We start from the raw sequence: 15,950 nt of genomic DNA, 5'->3' as shown, positions 1-15,950 counted from the left end.
AAAATCCAAGCTGCTGTGATTGCATTACGCCTTTTCCCAAAGGGAGGGCTGGGGCTGGAGCTTCCTGCTCCTCTCACTCAAAGCTCGCTGCCTTCACTGAAGGGCCAGGGCACTGCAGAGCTGGAAATCCCATTCCAGTGGGGATGAACTGCAGCTAGGAAGAGGAACTGGGACTGGGGGCTGAGCCTGAGGCACTGGGAGAGCTGACACAAAACCCTCTCTGGGCGTCGCACACAGATGGGCACAAAATGTGGGGACCCACCTGAGAGGTGACCAGAGGTGCCACAGGGACAACGGGGCTGGGAGAGACCTGGAGGCGTCTCCAGCTCCATTGTGCTGCTCAGGGCAGTTCCCAGGTCCTGCAGATGTGCCAAAACCTACTTCCTAAGGGACTTCCCATGTCCCTGAGGGCACTGAAACAGGGCCCAGTGGGCTCTCTCCCAGTGTGACACAGGAGATGCCTCCCCTACCACCACCACTGGAGTTTTCCATGTTTCTTTCCTGGGCTCTTGCCCATCCTAAGGCTCCTGCGCCTTCACAGCAAGCAGGACATTGTGTTTGGGATCTTGCTGTGCTTCTGGGGTGTATCTGGACATTGTCAGCAGAACCCTTACTCACATTTTTGAGAGTTAAACCATCCCAAATCCTGTCTCCCTGAGTGCCCAGGAGCCAGCACCGCTCCACAACTGCTGGGTGTACACAGAGATCCCGGGCTGCCAGCTCCCTGTGAGGCCATGTTCCCTCCTGTCCCTCCCCATCTCTGCCCAGATGGAGTTCCACATGCCTGGCAAGTTGACTCTGGAGCTGCTGTTTCTCCTTTGTAGGTTTTGTTCTTTACAAGAAAGACAAGAGGAAATGGGGAATATCGTGCCTGCATTTGAGATTCTCTTTGAGGATTTTACCGTGGTGGTGGGGTGTTTTTTTCGTGGGTATCTATAGTAACGCTGCATCCAGCCACAGTTTTCTGGAGAGCAGCATTCCCTGTTTTCCTACTCGATTTTTTTTTCCCAAATCCCTTTCCTCTGCTGCTCCCCAGCCTTGATGATCCTTGTCCCGTGGCTTCCTTGCTTCCTTGTTACTCGTTTGTGTGAGGGTGATCAAACCATCCTTGGATAAGCCACTAAACCATCCACAGATAACCCATCCATGGATAAACCGTGCAGATGCTGAGCAGGCCAAAGATGTGGTGTGCAATTCGTTGCTCTCAGGTGGGATCACAGGGCATTATTTATCTTGAATTGCTTTTCCCCCTTCCCCCAGTGGTCCCTGGGGACAGAGGTGCCACCCATAGGAGATGGAAACCAAAGGGAGTGGGTGAAAGAGGAAACAATCAGGTACCAAAAGGATGAGAAGACTCTGTAAGAGCATTTTTTTAAAAAGAAGAAAGGATGTAAGGGCAGGGAAAGGAAATGCCTTCATGGGCAGGGAGCCCAGCCAGTCCCTGCATGGCTCCAGAGGGGATGCAGGATGCTCCCTTTGGAGGGGGGTGGGGTGGCTTTCCCCATCACCAGCACTGCTGGGGAACAGCTGCTCCCTCAAGGGACCCTTCTGGCCCTCTCTGGGATTTCGGGAGCTGCAAGCAGAGGCTCTCTACAAGCACTAACTTTGCTCTTCTGTCGTCTCTCCTGACGCCCAGAGCGGGCTGGGAAGCAGCAGAGGAATGACTCATTAGCTGCCAGCTCAGGGAAAGGCATTTATAGCTTTTTCATGGAAAACAGCGTCACTGCCCTCGGAAGCAGCTGCCGTCACTGGGACCCCAGCGGCGCTGGGAGAGCCTCACCTGGCCGGGGTGTGATGCTTTCCATGGGCTGGGTGTGGAAATCACTGCTGGCATTGTGGGTTTGCTGGGACAGGAGGTGGCAGACCTGCTCTGTGTCCCAGCCAGGTCACCCTGGGAGCTGCCACGCTCCGTGCAGTGCCTGAGCCCCTCGGGAAGGGGCTGTGTGGGAAGCAGGCTTCTCCTGGCCATGCTGTCCAAGGGAGGCTTGAGGGAGAGCCTCCATGGCGGGGCAAAATGCAGCTCCAGCAACTCCGAATAATTTTGCTTTAGTCACTGATGACTTCGATGTTTTAATGGAAGAGTCATTAGGATGGTTGAGGCTCCAGCTCAGTTTTCTGACAGTGCCTGGGCTGGGATGGGAGTTTAGACCAGCGACTCACACCAAGAGCTGCCCTGGCCGGCCGTGCCAGCAGCTGGATGCATTCCAGCTGTTTTCCAGCTGCCTGCAGAGGAGGTGCCCTGTCCATGGCCTGGGGAAGGGTGACCTCAGCTCTTCCCTCACTGGGGGGACCTGCAGTGCAGGGGGGCAGCCCCTCCCCTCAGCCCGTGCCCATTGCAGGATCTCGGTGTGTGACGAGGACAAGTTCCGCCACAACGAGTTCATTGGGGAGACGCGCATCCCGCTGAAGAAACTGAAGCCCAACCAGACCAAAAACTTCAACATCTGCCTGGAGAAGCAGCTGCCGGTGAGTGAAGGGGGTTCAGAGCCTCACCCCACCATGGAATCACAGATACAGCAGCTTCTCCTGTGGCATGTGGGAACATGGAGCTGTTTGGTCCCTCAAACACCATGAGGGACGGGGAGAGGGGAAGAGCATCCCTTGGCTGGGGAGGTGTCTGGCTGTGGCTGTATCCCAGTACAGCCCCCAGACTGGGTGCATTCCCTCCCCAGATAGATAAAACAGAGGACAAGTCGCTGGAGGAGCGTGGCAGGATCCTCATCTCGCTCAAGTACAGCTCACAGAAGCAGGGCCTGCAAGTGGGCATCATGCGCTGCGCCCACCTGGCCGCCATGGATGCCAATGGCTACTCCGACCCCTACGTCAAAATGTGAGTGTGACAAATGTGAGTGTGACCCACGGCCACCCTGCTGTCCTCTCCCTGCTGTCCCCTCCCGCCTCTGCCCGGAGCGGGAATTAATTGCTCTCATTAGGAGATGCAAATGAGGCCGTCACGGCAGCAGCTTGCCTCTGCCTGGAGCGTCATTCCCTGGCAATTATTTTGGCAGAGCTTCCAGGTGAGGTGGGCGCAGGGCTTGGTGGCGTGGGGCTGTCCCTGCTGGTTTGGCCCTGACTCACCACAGCTCCTGTTTTTTGGGGGGATGGCATTTTTCAAATTCTCTGCAAAGAAGGGGTGGCCATGGCGAGGAAGGACCCTGTGCCTGTCCTTCCTCCCTGTCCCCACTGTGCTGACTCGAACTTGGGCACTTTCAGGGATATATTTGCTAAGGCAGAACTACTGGGATAAACCACACCTGGGAGACCAGGAATGGAGTTCAGCAGCAGCACACTTTCACCTTCTTATTGAATTGTTTTTTAGGGGTAGAGGTGTTTGTATAAAAAATCCCTTCTTGCTTTTTTAGATGCCCATGGGAGGCTCAGTCCCTGAGCAACACAATTCCCATCACACCCAGCCAGTTTTGGGTGCCCCCTGTGCCATCCACTGGAGATTGCATCTGCAGGGCTGGGATCAGAGCAGATAGAAAAGTGATGCTACTCAGTACAAGCCCTAATTTTTAAATTATGAGCAAGATGTGGAACGTGTAGCAAGGAAGCAGAACCGATGTTTAAAGGCACAGCACCAGCACAAACCCACAATGGATTGACTTTGGCCTGGCCCATGTTTTGGGTCCCCTCTCTTCCTGGTGACACTGTAATCTCCTTTGCTGTCCAGCTCTGGTGCTGTGCTGCAGAATACCTGCAGAGAACAGCTCAAAGCTGCTCCCTTCTGCTCCCTTTTCCACACTGATGTGGTTCCTGTCTCCTGGAGAGGTTCTGGATGAGCAGGCCGGTCACACACTCCTGAGTGTGCACTGGTCCTGGGCTGGGAGTGATGGATTTGGAGAGCATGTGTGCAGTGCCAGTGTCCCCTAGGGACTGGAGATGGGATAATCGGTGCTCTCTGATTGCAGCCAGCAGCTGGCTCAGTTCTAAGGTGGGGAAATGCTGCCTCCTCCCAGCCATCCCCAGCATTTTGACAGGGGAGAGCAGGGGAGGAGGATCTGGAGGTTCAGGGGGCTCAGCCACCCACCTCACCCTGGCTCTGCTCAGGAGCTGGTCCTGCAGCCACAGATGTCCCCACCCGTGGCCTCCTGTCCTCCTCACTGGGACTCATTGGGCTGCTTTGGTCTCGTTGCAGTTACTTGAAACCAGATGAGGACAAGAAATCCAAGCACAAGACAGCAGTGAAGAAGAAAACGCTGAACCCCGAGTTCAATGAGGTGGGTTTGGGGTGGGTGTGGCTCTCACCAAGGGGCTTTTCTCAACCTCAGACTTAAAAGATAAAGAAACCCCACTTTAGTCACTGTGTGAGGGATTGGGGTTAGGATCCCCATGGGCAGCAAAGCCTGAGGAGGAGGATGGACAGCCCCAGCCCCTGTTTCATCCTGACTTTGCCTCTGCTCCCCCACAGGAGTTTTTCTATGAGATCAAGCACGGTGACCTGGCAAAGAAGACCTTGGAAGTCACCGTGTGGGACTATGATATCGGGAAATCAAACGATTTCATAGGTGAGTGGTACACTCCAGAGGGTGTCCTTGGCCTCTTCTTTATTTATCTTCACTGTCTGTGCCTCCTATTTTTCCTGCACTCCTCCAGCCTCCCGGTTTGTTCTCCATCCCCACATTCATTCTCACTGGGTTTTGTTTCTGCTTTTATCCCTCTCCTGCACCTGAGCCTCTCAAGGAGCATCCAAGCAGGGAGAAAATGTGTCTGCCTCTCCCCTTCTGTTTTCAGATGTTTTCCTCTGAGTAAAAAACATCTTGAACAGGGAGGTTTCATTTATCTCTGTTGGATGTCCTGGCTTGTTGTGATTTTGTTGCTGGGCACTGTGATTTATCACTAACAAGTGCCCGGTACCTCTGACAGCTGCTGTGATTGCAGTGAGCCCTTGGCACAAGGGACAGGGCACTGCCTGGGACAGGGGCACTGCCTGGGACAGGTCCCAGATCACAGCCATGAGGGGGTGGGGAGGATGGGCTCTATTTCGCATCAGGTTCGATGCTGTGAGGATGCTGAATCACCCGGTTCCCTCCAGCATCCCCTGGCATCCCTCGGCATCTCTCAGCATCCCTTGCAGGGCTGATGCTCCCCCCCCACCTCTCCCTCTCTCTGTCTCTCTCCCAAGGCGGAGTCGTGTTAGGAATTAATGCCAAAGGGGAGCGGCTGAAGCACTGGTTTGACTGCCTGAAGAACAAGGACAAGAAAATCGAGCGCTGGCACACGCTGACCAACGAGCTGCCAGGCGCCATCCTCAGCGACTGAGCCCCACGAGGCTGCAGCTCCACAGCCTTTGGACTCCTCCCAGCTTTGGCTAACGGGGGATCCCGGGACAGCCAGGAGAGCAGGACACCCCACAGCAGGGCCTGGCTGCAGGGAAGCCCTTCCCAGGGGAGAAGGCACAGGTGATTTGCTCCAGCGGCCGCTCCCGGCTCCCAAGGCTTTTCCAAAATGCCTCTTTGCACCCTGCCACACTCACAGCCCCACTCTTGAGCATGCACGTGCACACAAACACACACACACACAAACACACACAGGTGTGCACCCCTGCATGCACTGCAGTCTGGCTCCTCTCCCAAATCCTGGCTCTACTCAGTTACCTTCTCGCTGCCTTGCAAGTCAGTGGCAACAATGAATGCGTCCGTCTGCGTCCGTGTGTCCGGCATCAGCAAAAGGCGTCCCTAAAAACACACAAAACCCAGAACTGTCTCCTCAAGGCAGCTTGTGCCATATCTCTGGTGGTTTGTCAGTCTCTGTGGTTTGGCCCTAAACAATCTTTTATGCATTTAAAGCTCCTCTGTTGGAATGATCTTGTCCCTGGTAAACCTGGAAGGAGTGTTTGCTTTCCTTCCAGGAATGTTGTGCTCGTCCTCTCCAGTAACTCATGGGAAGTCAGCAGAGCTGTGCAGACCATGGCTTTCTTCCTGGGATCGGGCAGCCTCACGTTTGGGAGGCAAAATAAAAAGCTCAGTGGAGCAGCCTGGCTGTTCCTGCTTCCCAGGATCAGCAGCAGCCGCTCTCCTAATGAAACCATGCCATGCAGCAGCACGGCTGTTTTTCCAGCAAAGCCAGCCTTCAGGCTGAAATTGTGTCATTTTTCCCTTTTTCATCCCTTTCCAATTCATCCCTTAAATAATGAAGATGCTGAGCCTCGGGGCTGAGCTGGGGTTGTGTTTGTGGTTCGGCACGGCCATGAGGTTGATCCGTTTTCTGCCTCAGACAGCATCCAAATCAAATAAATTTCTGTGTATGGCACAGTAATATTAATATGGCACACTAATAATATATTAATATCATCATAATAATCCCAGATATCATCCTCTGTGATCCACCTTGGCTGGTCTCTTCATCCTCATGCCACCAGACATCTGGTGGGATGAGCTAAAACTTTCTAGGAAATGCTGCACCGTTCCCAAAATTTTTGGAAGCCTTTAAACAATGATTTCTTAGGAAGAGCTGCTCTTTCCCTACAAGTGTCAATCACCCTCAGCTTCCAAGCCCTGTGCACGTGTTGCCAACTTCTTTTATTTTTTTTCCTGGGAAGCAATGGAATCTCTGGAAACCTACGTTTACTTTTCCCAGTGAGGATTGTGTTACGCCTTGTTTGATATGGGGGGGGAGAAAAGATAAAAAACCAACGTTCATAGGGGGTTTTTTTTTAATAACTTAATATTTGTAATGCATCCTGCAGATCTGCATGGATTTTATTGGAATGCTGGCAGCCTGTCAAGTCGGATGTTCCCACTAATCCTTTCTGGTCCAGCACCTTAAAACCTGGTTGGGATCTGAGCTTCCAGGGAAGCTCCAGGAGCACCAGGTTTGGCTGTGCCTCCCTTTTCTGGCAAAGTTCCTTTCAATCCATCCTTTGTTCCAGCACCTCAAACTGGTTTATGCCTGAGGTGGAGTAGGACATGTGCGTGTGGGCTCCTTCACTTTGTATCCCAGCCTTTTCTAAGTGGACACTCCGTCCGTCCGTCCGTCCATCCCAGCTGCATGCAGAGTTGGTGGTTGTCATGCCAGGCCTCGTGAAATGTTTGATACCAATGTTTTGCTACCATGTGAAGGCTGCAGAAACCGTCCTTCCCTGCATCCTGAGAGACTTTTGTATTTCAGTATTACCTATCTGTGTACTTTTGGTCAGGTTTGTTAATATTTATAATAAGAACCGAACATAAAAAGGTTAAAAAATAAAATTAAAAAAAAAAAAAAAAGGTTGACGCTGGTGCTGCAGCTTTTGAGTTTGGGGGATGGCAAGGATTTGGGGATAAATGGTTTTTAAACCAGAGCATTGGGGGCTGCTTGGCCCAATATAGCATAAATACTATATATGTACTTTAAAGTATTTATAAAAATATATATATGGGGATATCTATATATCTATATATCTATATGTCTATATCTATATAGATAGATAGAGAGAGAAAATACGTATATATGGCCCAATGAAGTATATATACCACATGTGTACTTATATTTATTTATGTTTATGTTTGTATTTAGTCGCCTTGAAGCCCAGCCAACCCAGGGCACAGGGAACGATGTCCAGTCCCAGGTGCCGAGGCCGGGCTTACAGGAAACTCCAGCTGGAAAGCATGAGGAAAAAAAATATTTACTCAATTAAATTATGCTCTGTTAAGTCATCAGATTTTTGTTTAAGTCACTCTTTATCCCCTTGGGAATAAAGAGCTGATTATAAAAAGAGGGAGGGAGGGAGGGAGGACAAACCCTTCAGATTAAAATAAAGCTTAAGATATTTGAATGCCCAGCTGCTCTGGGGCACGTCAGACCCTCCTGCTCTATAAAGAGGCTCCGCTTTTGGGGAGGGTCACCTGCCCCAGCTGCTGCTGCTCCATGGACAGCTCCTGGGAGCCCCCAAACAACGGCACCCCGGGGCCTTTCGATGGCCCCCAGTGGCCCCACCAGGCCCCCCGGGCCATGTACCTGGCGGTGGCCGTGCTCATGGGCCTCGTGGTGGCCTCGGCCTCGGTGCTCAACGGCCTGGTCATCGTGGTGTCCATCAGGCACAAGAAGCTCCGCTCGCCCCTGAACTACATCCTGGTGAACCTGGCCGTGGCCAACCTGCTGGTGACGCTCTGTGGCAGCTCCGTCAGCCTCTCCAACAACATCAGCGGCTTCTTCGTGTTCGGGAAACGGCTCTGCGAGCTGGAGGGCTTCATGGTGTCCCTGACAGGTAAGGAGATGAACTCCACACCTGCCTTGGGCTGCTGCTTCTGGGTTTAGCAAAGGGGCTTTGGAGATGTTCACCACCTAAAGTCGACGCTTGCATGTTGTGAAACTTGTGTCCTTCAGCTCTTTGTTAGCACAGGGAAGGGCTGGGGAGACTGTTGGCTGTGCCAGGTCACCACATATCCAGTCTTGGTCTTCACAGAGTGGGAAATGCCGCTTGGGGGCATGGGGAATCCTTGTTCGGGATGCATTTCATGGGTGCTGGCTGCTCTGTCAGCACTCATGGGGCTGGCTGTGCACCAGGGACAGGACACTGTGCAAAACCCCTCCTCGAGGACACTCTGTTGTTGTAACCACCAGGCATCCCAGCCACCCATTGCCATCTTCATTTCTAAGGGCCAAATACCACAGCTCTCCCTGCTGTAAGAAAAAACATCTGACTTCTTGTTCAAACAACATTTACTTGAACTAAATCATCATCTACCCAGTCCCAGCAGAGGCAGCAGAACCTGTCCCTGAGACACGACCCCTCCCTGTCCCCCCAGGCATCGTGGGGCTGTGGTCCCTGGCCATCCTGGCTTTGGAGAGGTACCTGGTGATCTGCAGACCCCTGGGAGACTTTCGGTTCCAGCACCAGCACGCTGCCAGTGGCTGTGCCTTCACCTGGGGCTGGTCCCTGCTCTGGACAACCCCACCACTCCTGGGCTGGAGCAGCTACGTGCCTGAAGGTAGGGGAGGTGACAGACTCCACCGTGTTGTCCTCTGGCATCTTGTTTTCAAGCCTGGGGTAGCTGGAGAGTGTCTGTGCTGGAGTTTAAAGGGCTAATGTCTCCTGTTAATATCTGCTGCTTGCCCAGCCAATAATCCTCTCCTGGAGGCTGTTCTTTGGAAGTTCCCCACCACAGGACACTCTGCAGCCACTCTTATCTGAGTCAGGATCTGCTCTGGCTGCTGGAGCAGCACCCAGCACACACCCAGCCCAAACCTGCTCTTGTAGGGGCTTGGCACAACTCCCCAACAAATCACAGAGGGCATCTGGCCAGCCAAAACCCCACCGTGCCTGATCTCCAGGCCCTTGGGGATGGAAAAGTGAGAGGTGCTTGGGTGCCATGGCTGTTCTGGAGCCCATTCCTGAGCCTTTATCCAGGCCCGTAACTGGTTCAGGCTCATTCCCGACCTTTATTCCAGGCCTGAGAACCTCCTGCGGGCCCAACTGGTACACGGGTGGCAGCAACAACAGCAGCTACATCCTGGCCTTGTTTGTCACCTGCTTTGTGATGCCCCTCAGCCTGATCCTCTTCTCCTACACCAACCTGCTGCTGACCCTGCGGGCGGTAAGTGCGCCCAGCTCAGGTGAGTCCGCGCTGTTCCTCTCCCAAAGTGTCCCCATCGGCATGAAGGGCCTCAGGGCAGGTTTTGGCAGAGCTGGCACCTCCTGGTGCTGCCATCAGGGCTCCCAAGGAATGGAAATGCTGTTCCAAGCTGCTGACAGGCATCTCCCTCTGTCCCCAACTCCCCGCAGGCCGCGGCGCAGCAGCAGGAGTCGGACACGACGCAGCGGGCGGAGAAGGAGGTGACACGCATGGTGGTGGCCATGGTGGTGGCCTTCCTCACCTGCTGGCTGCCCTACGCCACCTTTGCACTGGTGGTGGCCACCAGCAAGGACATCGTCATCCAGCCAGCCCTGGCATCCCTGCCCTCCTACTTCTCCAAGACGGCCACGGTTTACAACCCCATCATCTACGTCTTCATGAACAAACAGGTGAGAGAGAAAGCTCCAAACAAACAAGCAAACAAATCCACCACAGCTTCACTGGGGCTGCTGGAGAACAGCTTAACAGCCTCAGAAAAACTGGAGGAACTACCTATCCTATCTGGAAGTGTGGCCACAGGCTTGATCCCGGGGTTGCTGTGTAAGCAGCAAGGATTTGGGGAATAAAATGGAAAGGGAGGGAGCAGCCTGCGAGCCCGAACAAGAGCTCATTTTCCGCTTCCATGGTTTTATGGGGTCAGGCAACTCAATGTTGGATCACAGGCTGCTCGTTGAAGGCACTAAGCAAACAGAATGAAACTTTTATTGTCCATAAACTGCAAAGAGTTGGGCTGGGAATAGACAGAGATCTTTCCCAAAATATAACCAGTGTCCAACCCGCCGAGTCTTGAGGTGACACCGGGTTTCTGTTGCCACAAATAACCTGCTCCTTCCTTCCCTGCCCAGTTTCAGAGCTGCCTGCTGGGAATGCTGTGCTGTGGTTACCACCCCTGGGGGCTGGGGAAAACCTCTCCAGCTGCCCCCAGTCCCCAGGTCGCTGCAGAGGGGCTGAGAAACAAGGTGACACCATTGCATCCTGTGTGACGGCTGCCACATCCTGCCTGCACCAGTGCCAGCTCCAGGATCTGCCTGTTCCACCCACAGCAGCACAGAAGGGATCAGGGTGCAGCTGATGGGGGGCTCTCAGAGGTTGGAGAGGTCCCCAGCAAAAAAAAAGACATGACAGTGTCTTCTTGCTGGAGAGAAGCCATTCCATCATGGGAGAAACTGCAGATTTTCACTATTTCACTCTCCTAAGGAACCCACTCCCTCCCAGCCCCTCTCCTTGGAGCCTTTCAAGAACACAAAATAAAAATTTTTTCCACAGTGCACAACATCCCAGGTTGCTGTTTGGCCCAGAGTTGGGTGGAACGTGGTCTGTCACCATCCCCAGAGAGAGCAAGCCCTGCCTGCACTGCCTGGTCCTGTTGTGAAGTTCAGGGTGATGCTGTAAGTCTGGCATAAATCCAGCAGGAATGTTTAAGAGCCAACTGTGTTAATAAACACCAATAAATACTAAGCAGTTCAGCTGTTTGACTGGTTGACAGAGGGCTGGACAGAAAACACATCCCCTCCTGCTACCAGAGCTGGCACATCCCTCACGTCAAGCGCCACAAACATGGCTACAGAAAACCAGAAAAAACCCAGTGCAAAGACACAAAGTTAATGGGTTTTTTATAGTTAAGGCAATAGGAAAAGGTCTTAGTCCACTGATTTCCCAGCAAGGCTGAAAACACAAGTGGTAACAGCCCCCAAGGCACCACTGCCCATTAACAGCAAACAAAAAATGCCAAAGCCTGAAAGGATAAAATAAAAGATAAAAAACCTCCAGGAGGCTCTGCAGCTTCACACCTCATCTTGAATCTCAAATCACAGTGTTTATCTACCCCAGCTGCAATCACATTTCTGGTTTTGGAGGCAGATTCTGTCATTTAGGAACCCAGGAAAGGCTTCTAAAGGCGGTACTGAAGACAGCAAGTCGCTGAAACCGGGTTTCACCCAATTCCTCTGTCTCTAAAAAAGCCTGCCTGCCTTCAGAGTTGTCTTACAGGTTTTTGAGCCTGAACCCCTGAATTGCTTTCAAAATGAGGTGATCCACAGCCAGGCACCCCAGCAATTTGCACTAGGCTGGAGAATGATGAGATCTGGGAGACTGAGGGGTTTGTTTTTTCTCCATCTGAGATTCTCTGCTCCAAACCAAAAACAAAACAAAAATCCCCACACCAGCCCAGTACAAAGGAATGAAACACATTCGATGGAGCTTGGGGTGGAATTGAATTATCTTTATGATCCCCTCCGACCCAAACCATTCCATGATTCCATGACCTGGTGTGGGGGCACAGGACACCAATCCCCATCCCCGTGTCTCAGCCTCCCTCTCTCCTGCTGAGCACAACAGCTCAGCTCACAGGGCTCAGAGAGGAATTAGAACAGCTCAGTATCACTGTTTTAATTTAATTAATTGGGCTTTCATTCTCCGGGAAGCTGAAAAGCAGCATTAGATGGGCCCCTCTGATCTCCTCTGCTGTCTTGCACTGGTCCTTGTTTAATTGTTCCTGTTAATTACAGCTTTTGTGCCTTTGCTTTATGTTATCAGGATGATTTACATCCATGCTAAACTTAAATCTGGGAAAGTACAAGCAGCTGAGAAACTGAAATCTCTGTTGTGTTCTGGCCCCGATAAGGAGATCAGACAGGCTATGGGGCTACTTGAAAGGCCCTCCACCAACAGAAATAAAAATTCTGCACATTAAGATTAAAAAAAGATAGGGAGATGGTTCACAGTCTGCTCACCATTTGGTCCCACAGATAAAATAGAACAAGAAATGCAGGAAGCTGAGGAGATTGCACATGTTGCAGCCCAAAATGATGGATAATTCTGTGCGTGTGAAAACGCTCGTGTGCTGCTCTCCTCCACACTGCTGCAAGCCCCACAGGCTTTAGCTACTTTTTATTCAATTGAACAAGGCTGAAACACAACAAAAACACTGCCCAAAGTGAGAGGAAATGACCCTCAGTTCTGAGTCATGAGCCACCAAGGACAGGATCACACAATAAAAATTTGCAATTTAACTTTTGCACTCTGTCCCTGCAGGTAACACAGCCCCAGGGCCATGGGGAGCAGGATCTTGTTCCAGCAGCTCCTACCAGGAATAAAAATCCTTCTGCCTGGAGCACAAAAGTCCCACACAGAGAATCCAGGTTGGTACAAGCCTGGGTTAGAGAATATTAAACCTTTTTTTGGACAGAATTGTGTCACAGCCCGGGGCGAGGCCTGTTCTAGGCCTTGCTGCTATCCTGAGGCACCATCACTGCCACAACAGGACAAACACATGAAAGATTTTTATTTTCTCTGATCTATCCTCAGAAAGCTCCCCCACCTCTGCAGCATCCTCCCTGGATACTGCAACTGGATACTCTGTCAGCATCTGGTTGTATCGTGGTCTGATGATGGGAAGCAGCGTTAAAAACAAGTAAAAAACCCAACAGAACAACCCCAAAAAAGAACCTCCCAAACCAGAAAAAAACCCACATGGCAGCACAATAACCTTGGAAACTTTTATTAGTGTTGCAAAACCAAATTAACAGGTACAGAACTGGAGAATTTCCTTGCAAAAACAGGAATGAAGATGCAAAACTTGGCACACCCAGATGTACAAAACCAGCTCAAATCCCTGTGTCTGTCACATAGGGAACAGGACAACTTTCACTCCTGCACCTGAACAGTATTTATCACAAGAAACGTTAAATATGAAGTTGCTGTGCCCATCAAAATTCTAATCCAAAACTCAATTATATCCAGGGATTTTTGGGTTTGTTTTTTTGGATGAGGCCTACCAAAAATGGGGTTGAATTAAACATCAGGTATCTTCATAACAAGCACATTTTTTTCACATTCTTGTCTGATGCTGGCAGGGAACATATTGCTGCACTTGCAATCTCTGGAGAACACTGCCTTTTCCTCATTAGCTTTTTGCACAGCAATTAATCCCTTTAATCAGTCAAATCAGTTCAACACTAGATCACAAAAGCACTAAGTAAAGAGAAAACAAGAAATTACCTTGTTAAATTTAATGAGCAAGGAAAAACAGACACTACATGGGCTGTAACACTCCAGCATGGAAACATTTCAGTGCCTGAGCAGCACCAGCAGCCCACAGAACTACAATCATTTTGTCTTTAATGTGAAAACTGCATAATGCAACAGAGCAAGAAATTCTTTAGCTTCTGAAAAAGTGCACATGCAGAATAAAAACCAGCTTCATAAGGATGTGACAGTAAAAAACAGTTCACTTCTGCAACACTGACACTGCCTGGGCATGCAACAATGGCATAAAACCAGTACAAACCATATCAGAGCATAGAGCATTAGATTTTCTTCTGTACCTGCTGCTGTTAAAGGAAATCTGAGCTTTACAGGTACTTGTGTAGCCAAAAAGGGCTGTAATTCACAGACTAAACACTGTGCAAGCAGCAGCAAGCAGGTGATGTGTAGAACTTATTCACTCTGTGTTTTAATCATGGAGAGAGCTCTCATCCAAAACAATTATCCTGCAGGGGACAAAAAAAAAAAGGAGGGAAAAAAAGGTTATGCAGTTGTTTTTTTCTGATAGAAAACTACCAGTTGAAGGGAATGGGACTTCATACTGCCTCTTTTTCATGGGAAACAGGAATGCAGCTCATGCAACACATAAATTTCAGTTTAACTCACAGAGAGCCTCACCTGAAGGGTGGAGCTGGAGCCAGCTGCTGCTGGGGGTGGGGTTTCTGATCCTCGGGGTGCTCGTCTAAAAAACAGGGAAATTCAGCTCAGAATGTGAAAGCCACACAACACTCCAGAGACAGCAAGTGAATCAAGTGCTACAGGTTTTTCTGCTTGATTCCTTCAGCCACATTTGGAATCAGAACTCAGCCCCAGCTCTGGTGCTCCTGGTGCATCCCACAGGAGCCTCATCATCATCAGAAACCAATCCTGATTTCCATCCCTGAAGCCCAATCCCAGCTCAGTGCTGAGGTCTGACAGAAAACAGGGGCACAGCTGCAAATGCTGTGCAATAACAAGCACACTGATGTCACCTCCCAGACTTCTACCTTTAAAAACTACCATCAATATTTCCAAAAGTCACCAGAGATTTGGGACATTTCAAACTTTGGGTGCATCCAGCAGCTCTACAGACCAAGAGCACCTGCTGAAGTCCCTGCACAGCTTCCTGGTGCTCTGCCTCCAGCCCAGGCTCTGCTCTCCTCTACTCCATTCTTCCTTTCAGCATCTTCTGGATCCTGCAGGCTTGCAGCCCTTGAATGACAGAGTTTTGTGTATCATCCTCATTTTTGTTTTTTTAACAGGATGAAACAGAAAATTCTGATGCCAAACACAAGAATGTCTTATGTTCCTTAGTGAGACAGAAGTTAGGGATGACTTATGGCCACTCACTGTGGAGCTGTTCAGAGTTCCTGGGCTCTGATCTTTAGTTCTAAGAGGAAAAAAGGTTATTTGGGATACAAATTTTTACCTTAAAATGATGTTTAAATGACTTCTGCCATGTTCTTCAAATTTCCTAATATACTGCCATGAAAGCAGAACCATTTTCACAAACTCTTCTTTATAAAGAGCTTTCATGATTCTGTTCTCTTAATGCACATTTTTTCTACCTCAGAAAATTCTCCCATTCTGTCAAATTATCTCTGGTTTCTGTGAAGACCAAGCCCTGCCTTCCAAGCCTGTTGAAGTATTTGCTTTCTACCCACAGGAAACTGTATTAACAAAACATTATTTTCCCTCTCAGTTTAGTAGGTGAGTTCATACTGATGTCTCCAGGCAAGTTCCCTGACACTACTCCCTAAGGAGTCACAGCCCATTTTCTGAGAAGTGCTGCCCAGATCTGTACACACCACACAAAATAAACCCTTGAACACAAATATAAATTATCAGCTCACCCAAGAGTGAGTCCCCGAGGTTGTTCTTGGATCTCCCCATCTCCAGGAACTGCATGGAACATTCTTTCCAAAACATCATCGAGGCTGGAGTGAGCTCTGTTAAATAAAAGATTCAAAAGTGATGGTGACAAAGTTCATGCTGCAAATTTCCAAATAAAACAATCACAATTATCAGGGCATTTAAAGCTTTCTGTAAGCTTTGAAGCTTTGAATATGCTGAAAAGAAAATTTTACATCTTTGTAACTCAAAGCCAAACATGCCTTCCCATCCTTTTTCATACCTTTCTGTATCCTCTGCTAGATTAAATGACTCCTTAGTCCATAAACTCTGATTTGTCTTCTCATTTCTCTCAGATTCTTTTTCTGACTCTCTGTTTTCCATTTTAACTTGATCAGGAGCTATTCACATAAACAGCAAGATTTTAGTATCAAAGGAAGACAATAAAGACATTAAAATGTTGTTTTCTTTACTGCACTTGAGGAATTTCCAGTTGCCCACTTCTCAATCACTCTTTCC

At 50.0% G+C, this 15,950-nt stretch overlaps 3 protein-coding genes across 9 annotated transcripts in view; 2 read left to right on the top strand and 1 right to left on the bottom strand.

Moving 5' to 3' along the window:
• The window catches only part of DOC2B (double C2 domain beta), a 28,867-nt gene extending 21,677 nt beyond the window's left edge, over positions 1-7,190 (top strand). For both annotated transcript variants that reach the window (XM_032129936.1, XM_032129938.1), the window contains 5 exons: positions 2,340-2,466; positions 2,673-2,830; positions 4,139-4,220; positions 4,412-4,508; positions 5,126-7,190. In XM_032129936.1, the coding sequence (XP_031985827.1) occupies positions 2,340-2,466; positions 2,673-2,830; positions 4,139-4,220; positions 4,412-4,508; positions 5,126-5,262 (601 nt within the window). In that variant the 3' untranslated portion in view covers positions 5,263-7,190. The remainder of the gene's footprint in view (positions 1-2,339; positions 2,467-2,672; positions 2,831-4,138; positions 4,221-4,411; positions 4,509-5,125) is intronic.
• A 540-nt stretch (positions 7,191-7,730) lies between these two features.
• Positions 7,731-13,047, top strand: LOC116454020 (pinopsin). Of its 2 annotated transcripts, XM_032130106.1 has the most exons (5): positions 7,731-8,188; positions 8,730-8,912; positions 9,373-9,518; positions 9,707-9,946; positions 10,403-13,047. In XM_032130106.1, the coding sequence occupies exons 1-5, from the start codon at positions 7,756-7,758 to the stop codon at positions 10,538-10,540; spliced, it is 1,140 nt and encodes a 379-aa protein (XP_031985997.1). In that variant the 5' UTR covers positions 7,731-7,755; the 3' UTR covers positions 10,541-13,047. The 2 variants fall into 2 exon arrangements, with proteins under 2 accessions (XP_031985997.1, XP_031985996.1); XM_032130105.1 differs by lacking the exon at positions 10,403-13,047 and having other exon boundaries at positions 9,707-10,389.
• Positions 13,041-15,950, bottom strand: part of TEX14 (testis expressed 14, intercellular bridge forming factor) — a 28,482-nt gene continuing 25,572 nt past the window's right edge. For 4 of the 5 annotated variants that reach the window (XM_032130097.1, XM_032130098.1, XM_032130100.1 and 1 more), the window contains 5 exons: positions 15,715-15,832; positions 15,434-15,529; positions 14,674-14,792; positions 14,220-14,283; positions 13,041-14,047 (listed from right to left, as the gene is read on the bottom strand). In XM_032130097.1, coding sequence (XP_031985988.1) covers positions 14,011-14,047; positions 14,220-14,283; positions 14,674-14,792; positions 15,434-15,529; positions 15,715-15,832 — 434 coding nt within the window. In that variant the 3' untranslated portion in view covers positions 13,041-14,010. The remainder of the gene's footprint in view (positions 14,048-14,219; positions 14,284-14,673; positions 14,793-15,433; positions 15,530-15,714; positions 15,833-15,950) is intronic. The other variant, XM_032130099.1, reaches the window with a different exon arrangement.

The sequence above is a fragment of the Corvus moneduloides genome, chromosome 20 (assembly GCF_009650955.1).
Source record: "Corvus moneduloides isolate bCorMon1 chromosome 20, bCorMon1.pri, whole genome shotgun sequence".
Taxonomy (NCBI): domain Eukaryota; kingdom Metazoa; phylum Chordata; class Aves; order Passeriformes; family Corvidae; genus Corvus; species Corvus moneduloides.
This window is presented reverse-complemented; position numbering and strand designations above follow the sequence as displayed.